Source organism: Coenobita brevimanus, chromosome 30 (assembly GCF_032717465.1).
Source record: "Coenobita brevimanus isolate Jiangsu-jjx chromosome 30, ASM3271746v2, whole genome shotgun sequence".
NCBI lineage: Eukaryota > Metazoa > Arthropoda > Malacostraca > Decapoda > Coenobitidae > Coenobita > Coenobita brevimanus.
In genome coordinates this window covers 31764570-31779497 of record NC_136983.1, presented here as the reverse complement: position 1 = coordinate 31779497, position 14928 = coordinate 31764570, and the positions used below count along the sequence as shown (strand labels likewise).

Below are 14928 nucleotides of genomic sequence, written 5' to 3'. Positions count from 1 at the left end.
GCATTAGAGGAAGAAACAGTTAGAAATGATGATCAGGTAATGTGGCAAAAAAAGGTCAGGTGTTAGTGAGTGAAACAATGCTTATAATACCAATATTACTGCTTGAAAACCAATATACTCTTGTACTACATATAATTTCGTACCAAGTAAATAAATAAATACCGTTTATGAGTGGTGTGAAATAGTTACCCTCCCATAGAACTCGTTTTCTTTGGTGCCAGCCTGATAGAAAACCCAGTCAGGTAAGGAGGTACTCCTACCTGTAATGAGTATTTTAAACCTCAGGTGAGCGATTTCTCTATGAATTTTCGATGTTTCTCACCAAAAGCGAAGGTTTGAGCCAAAAAAAAAAAAAAATCCTAAAATGGTTGGGATTGGGGGGGAGTCAGTGGTGGAAAAGTGGTCGGGATGGGGCAGGTTAAGTAAATCCATGCACTTTCTTCTGGGCTTGTGGTAGACTCGTGACAGAATGTGTCGTGTGTACTGTTGTGTGTAGGTCTAATACATACTGAAGTTTCGTAAAGACATGTCCTGTATGGACGCTGGTGCCACTTCTTAAATAAAGTTGAACAGCTTATTTCTATTATATTATGCTCATCACAGATCATTAACAGAAAATTGCTTGGCATTTTTTTTTTAAGTCGTACCAGATGTACTTACCACTACTATAAGTACCAAATCTCATACATGCACTTTAGTACCTAGAAAAATTGGCATAACTTGTGGCAAACCGCCAATTAAGAGGCAGAGAGGATCAGCTGATACGTCACGGGCAGATGCAACACGCGCTATGACTAAATCTGCCCTCGTTTTGTCTGTCTTTTACCATGTTTTGACAAGTTGTCTTGCGTAATGACTAAAAATTCCATAATTTTTGGCCTCAGGCCACGTTTTCACTATCGTAGCAGAATAGTACGTTCTTCTAAGAAATGGGCAATTTCTCCACCCGCGTAATAATTGTCAAAATCGCGTTTTAACCATATCTTGGACTCAGAAAAAAAAAAAAAGGCCATGCTATGACTGTTTCTTCGCTCTCTGATCGCGCTTTATGTGAGAGGTAACTGTAATATTAATGATTTTAACTTCCAAGGCAAGTCATTTACTATATTGGCCAGAAAGATGGAAGAAAAAGGGAAGTGATCAGAAGTCCTGAGGGAATGGCTCATGTTCTCCAACTGTACCACAGCAGTCCCAATGGAGGCCACAGTAGATGGGTTGCAATTTTTCAGAAAGTCTCCAGCCACTATTACTGGACAGGAATGAGCAGTGATGACAAGCATTATGTCTGTATTATAATGTATTTATTCAGTGCGTATGTTACAGGAAGTATTTATCATACCATCAACATTGTAGTTACCATCGTCACATTTCATATAAATTACTTTGTCACTTGAAAGTATGTGACAGTAACATAATGGTTAATTTATCATCCTTGTTTATCTCTTAACCTGATACTTTTGCCCTATTACCACTTTGTGTCTTATCATTATTCTTCCCCGGACACCCCAACTCTTTTGCTATTCAGTAAGACAGTTTCTCGCAGATTGCAGTGTGTGACAGGTATCAACTGTTTACTCCCTTAAGACTCAAGCCCCTGAAATGAGACCCATAAAAGTAAAGGAGCCACTGGAATTGGTTGGAGTAGATGTAATAGGTAAGGAATGGGATATATATACCTTCAATGCGGCTTTTGATAGGTCATACTTTATAGATATAGAGTACTTCAGTCATCGAAAACAGTTCATCTAGTATTCATTCTTCTTTTTCTAAATACAGCATAGTGTCCCTTGGAACACCCAACCACCTCCACCAGGAATTCAGCATAGTGCCCCTGTGAACTCCCAGACACCCCCACAAGGACCCCATGGAGGAGCAGCAGCAGCGCACCGAGACTCAGTGCGACAACGGCCCAAGTCAGCCCAGGCAGTATGCCCCTATGACTCGGAGCCCGCCTGCTGGAGCCATAGCAGGAATCCTGCACTACCTTCCAGGCAAGCTTCCACCAACCAACCTCGGGATGGAGCTGTCTGTCCAGCTATTGCCAGCGCCCCTAAGGAGTCGACCTGTAGCCCCTCCCGCCGTCTTCAAGAGTTGGCCACCAGCGTCTCTGAAGGTGTCTTCCCTCTTCAGACGGCCAGTAGCCGCCCGCCCCTCACTAAGGAATTGGCCAGTAGCCGACCTGAGGGTAACAAGGAGACGGCCTGTAGTCGCTCCCACCTTCGTCAGAAGGTGTCCTTCCGGAGACGGCCTGTAGCCGTTCCCACCTTCGTCAGACGGCTGGTAACAGCTCCAAAGGTGTTGCCTCTGAGTCGGCCTGTAGCCGCTCCTCATTCCTGCTGAAGGAGTCGGCCTGCAGCCGCTCCCGCCTTTGTCAGATGGCCGATAGCCGCTCCGAAGGTGTTGTCCCCGAGTCGGCCTGTAGCCGCTCCTCATCCCTCCTGCAGGAGTCAGCTTGTAGCTGCTCCCGCCTTCGTTAGATGGGCGGTAGCCACTCTGAAGGTGTCCCTGGGTTCACTGGTAGTTATCCACCCTCTCAAGCCACGGCCAGTAGCTGGGCCTCACTGCCGGAAGCGGCAGAGAGCAGCCCCGCCGCCCCAGCTTGAGACAAGTTCCCTGACCCCAGACACAGAGGACGTAGAGGAGTACTGGAGAGGCCCTATAGCCTCCCCTGGTTTGCTCCCTACGACTGGCCCCGGAGAAGACCCACCTGATGGACGCTGATGCAGACCAGTGCCGCAGCCCCTCCCTGATGGTGCCGCCTAGCTCTGGGGGCTGCAGCCCTCGGGAACCCCAGGCCCTCCCCAGAACGTCCAGGCAGAACATCCCTACGCCTCGATGGCGGAGGACCTATACCTCCAGCAGGAACCTGAATGAGAGGTTCAGGCAATTGTTCGGCCCCAGTCCTGAGGGCCACACTCCTGTCCCCAGCCTGGAGAGTACGGGCCCCCTCGCCACTTGCAGCCCCAGATGAGAGAAGACGCCCTTGCGTGTGATCCCGTGCCCTTTCGGCACAGCCTCCCCTGGCAGTGCCCCTGTCCCGGCAGAGCTTAGCCGGTTTGTCTCCCCGCCGCACCCGCCGCCCAGTGACCCATGAGACAGTGACTGCGCCCCTAGTGTAGTATAACAGCAGTGAGGCAATAAAGTTTATTTGTAATACCAAACCAAGTGTTTTAGGTGAAATTGGAATAATAATGGTCTAACAGTGACAAGGCGGAACAGTGAACAGTCCATATAGAATCAAAGTGATAGTGAATAAGACCAATGCCCAACGCCTATCATATCACAGGAAGAGAAACACCCAAGCCGTGGAGTTTGTATTAATAATTAACCAGAATTCCCTTGCCCCCAGAAAATAGTAAAGTGAAAACGCTACCAATAAACTCTGCCTCATACTACCATAATCACAATTAGACCCCAGTGCCTTACACCCTCCCCTAGTGAGCTCATCTCTAACTCCTCCACGCACTCAGAGACCTGGGACTGTACTAATTCTGCATACCCCACCTCGAGTGTTATTTTAGTTTATTCTCCCATTGTATCCTTTGAGATACTAATTATCTAAGTATAAGTGTTTGTGATTAACCAGATATTGTGTTTGTAACATCTGCTGTTGTCCCTTGTCTGCCTGAGTAATGCACGTGTAAGGTTATTGCCTGGAGTTTTGTCTCCGCTCATCAGTCAGACACCCTATGCCGCTTTCTCCTGGATGGGATTCATACGACAGGCCCACAAATTCGACTACCCTTCCGATGGAAGAACCCTAGACAGCGGGATGAGGAGGACCACCAAGTACAGGAAATGATAGAAGCAGGCGTCATTTCCTCCTCCACCATCCCCTGGTCCTTCCCTGTCATCCTAGTGAAAAAGAAGGACGGCACGATGCATTTCTGCATTGACTACCACCATGTAAATGATGTAACCATCAATGATGCCACTCCACTCCCTCAAATCGACGATTCCTTGGACTCCCTGTATGGATCATCCTGGTTCTCCACACTGGACCACCAGTCTGGATATTGGCAAATCCCCATGCGACAGGAAGACTGAGGCAAAACGGCCTTCTCAACAAGTAATGGCAAGCATTACAAGTTTAATGTCTTGCTGTTCGGTCTCTGCAATGCCCCCGCCACCTTCTTCAGGTTAATGGAATCTGTCCTCAGCGGCCTCACATGGAAAATATGCCTGGCGTACTTAGATGACGTTGTCGTCTTCAGCCAAATCTGGGCCGACCACCTGCAGCGCCTCCGCCGAGCTTTTACCAGAATTCGCCAGGCAGGCCTCAAACTCCGGCCCTCTAAGTGCGTCCTGGCCGCTCGGACCGTCTCATTCCTGGGACATGTTATCTCCCAGGCAGGAATCTCCCCCGACCCTCACAAGCTCCACGCCATTGCGGACATACCCACACCACAGGACGTCCATGGCATCCGAGCCTTCCTAGGCTTGACATCCTACTACCGCCGTTTCGTAAAGGGGTTTGCCCACATTGCCAAACCTCTCCATGACCTAACCCGAAAAGGGGAACCGTTCCTCTGAACGGATGAGAGATGAGCTGCTTTCCAGCACCTAAAAGACAAACTCGTCTCCGCCCCCATCGTGGCTTTTCCTGATTATGCCCTCCCCATCTGCCTCTACACCGATGTCTCCCTCTCTTCCATAGGCGCTGTGTTGCCAGAAGTCCAGGAGGGCCGCAAGCATATCATCGCCTGCCCCAGCTGTACCATGAATCAGGCACAGAAAAATTATGCTGCCACCAAACGAGAATGTTTAGGCATAATATGGGCTCTCCAACAATTCAGGGCATACCTCTCCGGGACCCAGGTCACCATCATCATGGACCACCAGTCCCTCGAGTGGTTAAGACAATCAGACTCCCACAATGCCCAACTCATCAGATGGCGCGAGATCCTAGAAGGATTCAATCATGAAATCTCCTACAGACCAGGCAAGCTCCATACCAACACGGACGCCCTCTCCTGGCTTCCCATCCATGCCGTCCAGCCAGAAACAGACCTCCTGCAGCAGTGGCACTGCAAGGAGCGACCCCCATAGATTCCTCCCCGCTTGTTCAAGAAACTATACTGGCAGGGTGACCACCTCCTAACCCCCTCCGGTCATATCCTCCTGGCCCCTGACACCGCTCTCGACGCCTTACATCACCTTCACGCCCATAACGGCATCCATCTGGGTACCAAAAAGTTGCTGCAAGTGTTCAATAACGCATACTAGGCACCCAACCCCTCCGCCATCGCCAAGGAAATTATTCAAAGCTGCTGCGCCAGTGCGCTCAGAAAAGACATCACACGTACTGCAGGACCATCAGGCCGCATCACCGTCCACAAACCCTGGCAGCTCCTAGCAATCGAAGTGGTAGGGCCTCTGCCCCCAAAATCGGGTTACAAGTACATAATCACGTTCGTGGACACTTATTCAAAGTTCGTCCTGGCCTGCCCAACCAAGGAACATCACGCTGTTGCAGTAGCCGGCGCCCTCCTTTGACATGTCTTTCCCTACTTTGGCATTCCCCAAGCCATCCACTCGGATAATGCACCCGAGTTCACTGGGAAAGTCTGGGAGGAACTCGCCAAAATTTTCGGGTATAACATTTCCCACTCCTCCCCCTACTGGCCACAGGGAAATGCAGTGTGCGAGCACAGCCAATGTACCCTCATGAATCAACTCCGCACACGCATAGAAGCCACTAAAGACAACGACTGGCCTGCCAACGTAAAAATTATCCAATGGGGCATCAACTCCTGCTCCAGGGAAGACGGAGTTTTGAAATATGAGCGGATTTTTGTTGAGACACCCCTCTTACTGCCCCTTTGGCAGCACTTGCAACCACCCACCTCTGCTACCGCAACAGACCCGCTACACCACCTTAAGCACCGTTTGACACACATTCAAAATAACTTGGACCTCAGCCCTGACACAGCATCCAGCCCCTACCGCTCTGGCGACACCGTCATGATCGCTCAACTCCCCACCCCTCACAAGCTTACACCCTGCTTCACAGGGCCCCACACTATCACCCGCGTCCCCAGCCCCTATCAAGTTACAGTTGATTACCATGGCACCCCTCGCACTCTCCGAAACCGCCATGTACATTCCTTCTGCGCTCCTGCCCCTACTGCCCCAGCCCCACATCCCGTCTCTCCTGCCCCAGCGCCTCCCCCCCTCCCACCTACGAGTGCTACATCTCCTCCTCCCCCTCCCCCTCCCTCTCCACCCCTCCTACCACCTCCGCCTCCCCGGCCGCCACCCCACCTCGCACCTCACCTGCACCACCAACCTCCCACCACTCTCCCGCACCACCTCCTCCTGCCGCCCCATCCCCTACATCCAGCACCACGTGTCCCGCCCATGCCAACACACTACCACCACCACCACCCTCACCCACTGCCGCCTCCTCCCACCCACCACACACCCAGTCTTACCTCCCCACACCCCGCCTCACCAACCCCGTGCCCAACAGCATGCACCTCCCACCCCCGCACACCCACTTCCCCACCCATGCCAACCTTCAAAACTACAACCACCTGCTCCGGCCGCCTCTCACACCCACCCGCCCAATACACCCACTCTCCCACCCCACTCGCTTCCCCTCAACTTCACACTGTCATGCTACACCAAGCCCAAATCCCAGCCACCTGTACTCTGCAGAGACCCTACGCCACATTCCTCTGGCACAAAACCCAACTCCTACCCTCGGTGTCCAGCATTCAGCACCACATCACACCACCGGCAACAATCATGACAATGAGAATCTGACAGGGTGTATGGGCACCTACCCTCGGTCGAAACCGCAGGGTCCGAGGACCACACCACCTCCTCCGCTCCTCCACCCTCTTCCTCACCTGTGATTCGGAGCAGGATGAAAACCTCACCACCACTACCTGGCAAGCCCTCCTCAAAAATCTCCAGCCCACGTACGCCACCCAAGATACTCACGTCTATCACCTCCAGTCACGGGGACATGACTTTTTCCAAGCGGACGGTGGTGAAATACAGCATAGTGTCCCTTGGAACGCCCAACCACCTCGACCAGGAATTCAGCATAGTGCCCCCGTGAACTCCCAGACACCCCCGTAAGAACCTCATGGGGGAGCGGCAGCAGCGCACTGAGACTCTGTGCGACAACGGCCCAAGTCAGCCCGGGTCGTACGCCCCTATGACTCGGAGCCCGCCCGTCAGTACCATAGCAGGAATCCTGCACTACCTACTGGGTGAGCTTCCACCAACCAACCTCGAGGTGGAGCTGTCTGTCCAGCTCCTGCCAGCGCCCCTAAGGAGTCGGCCTGTAGCCACTCCCGCCTTCTTCAAGAATTGGCCAGCAGCCTCTCTGAAGGTGTCTTCCCTCTTGGGACGACCAGTAGCTGCCCATCGCTCGCTAAGGAATCGGCTAGTAGCTGACCTGAGGGTAACAAGGAGACGGCCTGTAGTCGCTCCTGCCTTCGTCAGATGGTGTCCTTCTGGAGATGGCCTGTAGTTGCTCCACACCCCCTCCTGAAGGAGTCGGCCTGTAGCCGCTCCCACCTTTGTCAGACGGCTGGTAGCCGTTCCGAAGGCATTGCCCCTGAGTCAGCCTGTAGCCGCTCCTCATTCCTGCTGAAGGAGTCGGCCTGCAGCCGCTCCCGCCTTTGTCAGACGGCCAGTAGCCACTCTGAAGGTGTTGTCCCCGAGTCGGCCCGTAGCTGCTCTCCACCTCTCCTGCAGGAGTTGGCCAGTAGCTGCTCCCGCCTTCGTCAGACAGCTGGTAGCCAGTCCAAAGCTGTCCCTGGGTTCGCTGGTAGTTATTCACCCTCCCAGGCCACGGCCAGTAGCCGGGCCACATGGCTGGAAGCGGCAGAGAGCAGCCCCACCACCCCAGCGTGAGATGAGTTCTCTGAGCCCCAACGCAGAGGATGTAGAGGAGTACTGGAGAGGCCCTATATCCTCCCCCAGTCTCTGCTCCCTACGACTGGCCCTGGAGAAGACTCACCTGACGGACCCTGACGCAGACTTGTGCTGCAGCCCCTCCATGACGGTGCCGCCTAGCTCTGGGGGCCGCAGACCTCGGAAACCCCAGGCCCTCCTCAGAATGCCCAGGTGGGACCTTCCTACTCCTCGACGGCAGAGGACCTCTACCACCAGCATGAACCTGAACGAGAGGTTCAGGCAATTGTTCGGCCCCGGTCCTGAGGGCCACACTCCTGTCCCCAGCTCAGAGAGTACGGGCCCCCTCGCCACCTGTAGCCCCGGATGAGAGAAGATGCCCATGCACGTGATCCCGTGCCCTCTCGGCACAGCCTCCCCTGGCGGTACCCCTGCCCTGGCAGAGCTATGTAGCCGGCTTGTCTCCCTGCCACCCAGCGACCCACGAGACAATGACTGCGCTCCTAGTGTAGTATAATAGTGGCGAGGCGATAAAGTGCATTCGTAGTACCATACCATGTGTTTTAAGTGAAATTGGAATAATAATGGTCTAACAGTGACAAGGCGGAGCAGTGAAAGGTCCATATAGAATCAAAGTGATAGAGAATAAGACCAATGCCCAACACCTATCATATCATAGCAAGAGAAACACCCAAGCCGTGGAGTCTCTTGTCCCCAGAAAATAGTAAAGTGAACACACCACCGATAAACTCCACCTCATACTACCATAATCACAATTAGACCCCAGTGCCTTACACCTTCCCCTAGTGAGCTCATCTCTAACTCCTCCACCCGCTCAGAGACCTTGGACTGTACTAATTCTGCTTACACTGCCTCGAGTGTTATTTTAGTGTATTCTCCCATTGTATCCTGTGAGATACTAATTATCTAGGTATAAGTGTTTGTGATTAACCAGATATTGTGTTTGTAACATCTGCTGTTGTCCCTTGTCTGACTGAGTAATACACGTGTAAGGTTTGCAGCCTATACTGAAAGCTCATCCAGATTTCCTAAAAGAAAATGAATCTATTAAACATAATTTTGACATTGATGGTATACCGCTATATAAAACATCTAGGGAACAGCTTTGGCCAATATTAATAAAGTTCAGCCACTTTAGGCCAGCATTTGTTGCCTTATATTGTGGTAATCAAAAACCAAATTCAGCTGACTGTTTTCTGCAAGATTTTCTACAGGCAACTTTCAAAGAAAGGATTAAGTTGTTTAGGAAAAAGACTGGATGTGGAATACAGGCAACTTTCAAAGAATGGATTAAGTTGTTTAAGAAAAAGACTGGATGTGGATTCATTTGCGATGCACCTGCCCAATCATTCATCAAATGTATCAAAGGGCATACTGGATATTATGCTTGTGAAAGGTGTGAAATTAAAGGAACGTGGGAATCTCACATTCTTGTACTGGACTCTTCACAGCCCTGTAATGAAAGATCTGATGAAAAAATTAATCAGGTTCAGTATAAGGATTCACATCTGTTAGGAATAAGTCCTCTTATTGACTGTGGTATATCATGCATTAAAGGATTTCCGTTAGATTACATGCACCTAGTCTACCTTGGAGTCACGAGGAGAATGTTGCTTTTTCTCATGAAAGGCCCAAAGAAGTGTAAGCTGTCGCAGAAACTAATACATCTGATTTTTGCCTCATTAGAAAGATTGTCTAGAAAGGTCCTAAGTGAATTCTCAAGACAACCACGTTCACTAGCCTTAATTGATCGATGGAAGGCCACTGAATTCAGACAGTACATATTATACACCAGTATTGTTGTCTTAAACCCGTGGCGTACTGTCGACGTGAATTAACATCCACACGTTTTGTCGCTGCCAATCTCGTTGACGTTCATAATCGCGAATCAATTGCAAGGTCCCTAATTTGCACAATTTTCAATTTTCGCGAGTGATTTTTGGTATGTATACACAGGACACCTTCCTCTACAAGATGCCAGGCAGGGACAATGCCTTACCCAGCATGACCTCTCCCCCCCCACCACGCCATTGTCTCAGCAATTCACCTATTACCAGTGACCTGGCCATTAAAGCCATGTCATGCAACGGTACGAAATTCAGGGCCAGAGTGATTCCCCAATCGATGACAATGTGGAGGACAAACTTTACATAGCATTAGAGGAAGAAACAGTCAGAAATGATGATCAGGTAATGTCGCCAAAAAAAGGTCAGGTATGTTGATGTGTTTCATAAGTGAAACAATGCCTATATTGCCTATATTACTGTATGAAAACCAATATTCTCTTGTACTACATATAAATTCGTACCAAATAAATAAATAAATACTGTTTATGAGTGGTGTGGAATGGTTACACTCCCATAGAACTCGTTTTCTTTGGAGCCAGCCTGATAGAAAACGCAGTAAAGTGAGGAGGTACTGCTACCTGTTTCGAGTATTTTAAACCTCAGGTGAGCGATTTCTCTATGATTTTTCGATGTTTCTCACCAAAAGCGGAGGTTTGAGCCAAAAAAAAAAAAAATCCAAAAATGGTCAGGACTGGGGGGAGTCAGTGGTGGAAAAGTGGTCGGGATGGGGCGGGTTAACCCTTTAACCACGGGTGTCATTCCAGAATGACATTGACAAAACTGGACCAAACCACAGGTGTCATTCTGGAATGATCGTGAATATTTTGAACATCGCGCTTTTTCCCAGCGCGCAAAGTGTCTCACGCAAGAGTAGCTGTGGAGTTCTTTCACGCCAGCCATCCCACACCTCCCTCCTCCAACCCCGAGGGGGCCCCCCCCACCCCTGCCCTGACCCGCATCAGTCAGTATCTGTCCAGCTCTGTGCGTGATACTGGCGCTCCGTCCCGACTCATCGTTGCTCGCTTCCTCCTCTACAATGATTAGTGCTAGTGTTCCCTCTACCTCTACACCGGTAAAGGAACTGCCGATGGCGAGGCAGAAGGGGTTGAGCACTCCTGAAATTAGAACTGAGCTGGACAAAACTGTAAGTACTACTCTTGATTGTGGCAGTGAAAGTGACACACTCACAGCAAGCAGTGATGATTTAGCAGTGATTGGTGGTGAATCATTTTCCATTGATAGTGACAGTGATGAAAGTGATCGTGTTGTTTCCCCCCCACCACCCCCAACTTACTCTGGGAAAGGAAAGGCTCCTATGGGCAAATCTGGTATTGCACGTGGGAAGGGAGTGAAGCACAGGCTCACGTCTCCCACACCAGGCCCTAGTAAGCATTTCCCATCAATTTCCCGTTCCCCTAGCCCTATTGCCCTCACATCATCATCATCATCATCTGCCGTGCCCTCTCCTCAGTCTACATCATCTGAGGAGTACGAATTACCAAAGCCTGCAAAGTGAGGGAAGGCAGGCCGTGCAGGTCGTGCAGGCAGGCCTAGAACAAAGGGGATGCATGGCAGTTGGAGAGCAAAGCTGGGCGATAAGCGAGGAGATAAGCGAGGTGATAAGCGGGGTAGAAAGGGTCAAGTTTCACCACGCACCAGGTCAGAAACCCCCCCGCCTGCCCCCCGCTCAGCTCCCTCATCCTCGCCACCCCCCCACTCACCGCCCCCGCACTCACCCCCCTCCCCATTGCCTCCTGCCTCACCCCCCTCCCGCTCGCCTCCTGCCTAACCTCCTGCCTCACCCATTGCCTCACCCATTGCCTCACCCATTGCCTCCACCTCAGCTCCTTCTCACGGGGAAACGAGTGCAATGCAACCTGCCCCTGCCACTGAACCACGCACAGGGCAAGTGGATGCATTTGTTTGGTCTGACTGTGCAGATTTTCAGCCACACAATCCACCATTTGATATGACAAATGCTGGAATACAGCCTGCCTTCCCATGCAACGCAGATGACTTTGTTGACTACTTTCTGGCCTTCATGGATGATGAAATCGTGCAGCATGTCAGCGATGAGACCAATAGGTATGCAGCTCAGTGTGCAGCAGAAGGGCTGGGACCTATTGGCTCACCAAAGCAAGTGTCGTGGTTGCCTGTCGGAATCAGAGAGCTGTATATTTCTTTTGCCCTAATGTTTCTTACGCCCCATATAAAGAGACATGAGTTGGAGGAGTACTGGCTCGTGGATGACATTACTACTATCCCAATATTCGGGAAGTATATGTCACGGGATCGGTTCCGACAGCTGCTTGGATACCTGCACTTCGCTGACAATGCAAACCCATCCCAAACTGACCCTTTGTGGAAAGTGAGGGATTTTCTCAACAGGATTAGGGATCGATTTATGCGATTTTTACGGCCTATGCAGAAAGTCGTCATAGACGAATCCCTGGTATTGTTCAGAGGACGTCTCAAATTCATGCAGTACATCCCCAGCAAACGCCACCGCTTTGGGATAAAGTTCTTTGTGCTGTGTGACTGTGAGACGGGGTATATCCTGGATTTTGTCATCTACTCTGCTAGCACAATGGATGTGAACAGGAAAGACCCCCTTGGCTTCTCTGGCTCTGTTGTAAAAGTGCTGATGGAGAGGTATTTTGGTGGTAATCATGTGCTGTACACAGACAATTACTACACAGCACCGAAACTCTCCAAATACCTGGCTGAACACGGCATTGGCACTGTTGGCACTGTACGGAGCTATAGGAAAGAGTGGCCAAGTTTCCCCGAAGCATCATCATCACCCAGGGGAGATGTTCACCTGAAGAAGTCAGACAAGCTTCTTGCGATCAGGTGGTATGACAAGAAGGTCGTGAATATGATCAGCACCATCCACAAAGGGGAATTGCAGAGAACTGGGAAGGTCAGCTACAGGACGGGAGAGCCAATCATGAAGCCTGATGCCGTCATTGATTACAATGTCAATATGAGACTTGTTGATAAGTCTGATATGATGATTGGCGAAATCGACTGTCTCAGGAGAAACACCCGATGGTACAGGAAGGCTTGCCTGCACATGCTCGATATGTGCATGCTCAACGCCTTCATTCTCTACAAGACACAAGTCGGGGGCATAAGGCAACCATCACTGAGACAGTTTTCCAAGACTGTCGTGCAGCAGCTACTTGCACAATTTGGTCAGGTGACGGCATTGATCCCGAGGCTACACTCTGACACACAACCTGACCGTCTTGAGTGCCGCAATTACATGAGCCGGCACCAGCTTGTGAAATTGCCTCTTACAGCAGGCGGCAGGTTGTCACAGGGCCGCTGCAGAGTATGTTCTAACACCACACGGAGGCCTAGGATGAGAAAAATGAGCAAACACCAGTGCCTGGAATGCCAAGTCGCTCTATGTGTAACTCCGTGTTTTGCCGAGTACCACTCTCTGAGTAAATATTGAAAGTGACAGTGATATATAGTGATGCGACAGTGACGTGCTTTGCCAATAATTGTATTATGGATAATGTAGTAATAAGGGATATTTTGCCTAGAAAAAAATGTAAATATTGGCCAGTATAATAAGTGATATTGTAATAAGAGAATCTGCGGCACTTGTGGAATTCTGCGGCACTTGTGGAATTCTGTGATGCGCCAGTTACGCAATATAGTAATAAGTGCAGTGTAAATATAATGTATATTGCCCAGATTATATGTAAAATAATATTAGAAGTTAGAAAGAATGAAAAGATCGCATGAAACGTCAGTGAGCGGGTGCCGCCGCAGTGAAGTGAGGCGCAGCCGCAGTGAAGAGCGGACACAGCCGCAGTGAAGAGCGGACGCAGCCGCAGGGAAGTGCCTTTTACCTACCTCAGTGAACACAGAGTGGGTGTTTATCGTATGTACAGTGTTCATATATGTTTATATTACTATTATGAGAGAGTGGTTGGTATTTGGTACTGGTGTGTGGGGTGTAAAATAGTTATTTCACACCCCTCACTTCTAACGGCTCTCCCCGTCCTGTGAAAGTCAACAAAATCATGAAACCTACATCAATGGAAAGCTGAAGGTTAGTACTTTCTAATGGTACCTTATTTTTTTTCTCTAGCTTTATTCTGTGCAGAGTTATTAAGGTTTAAAGGTTTGTTTACATTTGGCTGAAACCCCCACAGGAGAGGACAGTCAGACCAAAACATTACCCGCGGTTAAAGGGTTAATAAAGACATAATGTAATAAAGACAAACATAAAATTTTTAGCATTGCATTTATTCTAGGAACACTCACTAGTCCAACAAGGCCATTATGCTTATGAGGGTTGAGTGATGGAGAGAGCTAGTAGTCCAAGAGGTCGTCATTGGGGTCAGACTCCATATCCCCAGCGACGTCCCCACCTTGCAGTTGCTGCTGTGTTGCAAATATTTCCTCAAAGAAGGGCTGATGAGCTGTGGTACATACTGTGTGAGGTCCTTAAGGTCTTTCAGTTTCTCTGGAGTCATCAGAACTTGATTTGGATATTTTAAAGGGAGCACTATGTTTGCAAGATTGAACTTTGCAGCATCGTACTTTTGAGCATGACCTTTCTGGAGCTTCATCTTCACAGGTTCTATCCCCATACAAACACTTGACTTCAATTCCAGTGGGTTTGGGAGGGAGAAAGCAAGCCACTCTCGACCCTATGTACAGCTGAAGAATGGACCCTTTATTATGACTTGTTTCACCATGTTGATAGAGGAGGACTTGCACAGAAACTTACAATGCACAACTCAAAATTGGCAACTCAGGCGTGTAAGCTCCTACTCCGCTGGGAACCTCATTTAATCAAGCGTTTTTTTCAGTCACTTCCGTGGTCTCATAATCTAGCGACAAGGTGTTCTTCCAAGAGAACATTCAGGATGGAGGGATGATGATATTAGGCCAAGTTGGAGTAGAATGCGAGTATTGTATTACGTTAGACGATGCTTCTTTTTAATAATACCGTATCCAGACACACATAACACCTCAACTCTACATAATATGAGGGGTTAATGTAGACAGAATAATAAATAAATACAAGTGAGTGTGAACAGACCTGAGAGATGGGTAAGGAAGGTGGGAGTCTTTGATCCTTCTACAGCGGCAGCCACGACCCCCATGACAAGCAGTGCAGACGATGCGACCATCATTTGACTTCACCCTCCTGATAAAGTAA

At 49.7% G+C, this 14928-nt stretch overlaps 1 protein-coding gene across 1 annotated transcript in view; it reads right to left on the bottom strand.

Moving 5' to 3' along the window:
• LOC145395284 (uncharacterized) overlaps positions 1-14899 on the bottom strand; it is a 124650-nt gene extending 109751 nt beyond the window's left edge. The window contains exon 1 of the mRNA XM_080268963.1: positions 14809-14899. Within this exon, the coding sequence (XP_080125089.1) occupies positions 14809-14899 (91 nt within the window). The remainder of the gene's footprint in view (positions 1-14808) is intronic.
• Positions 14900-14928: the final 29 nt, after the last annotated feature.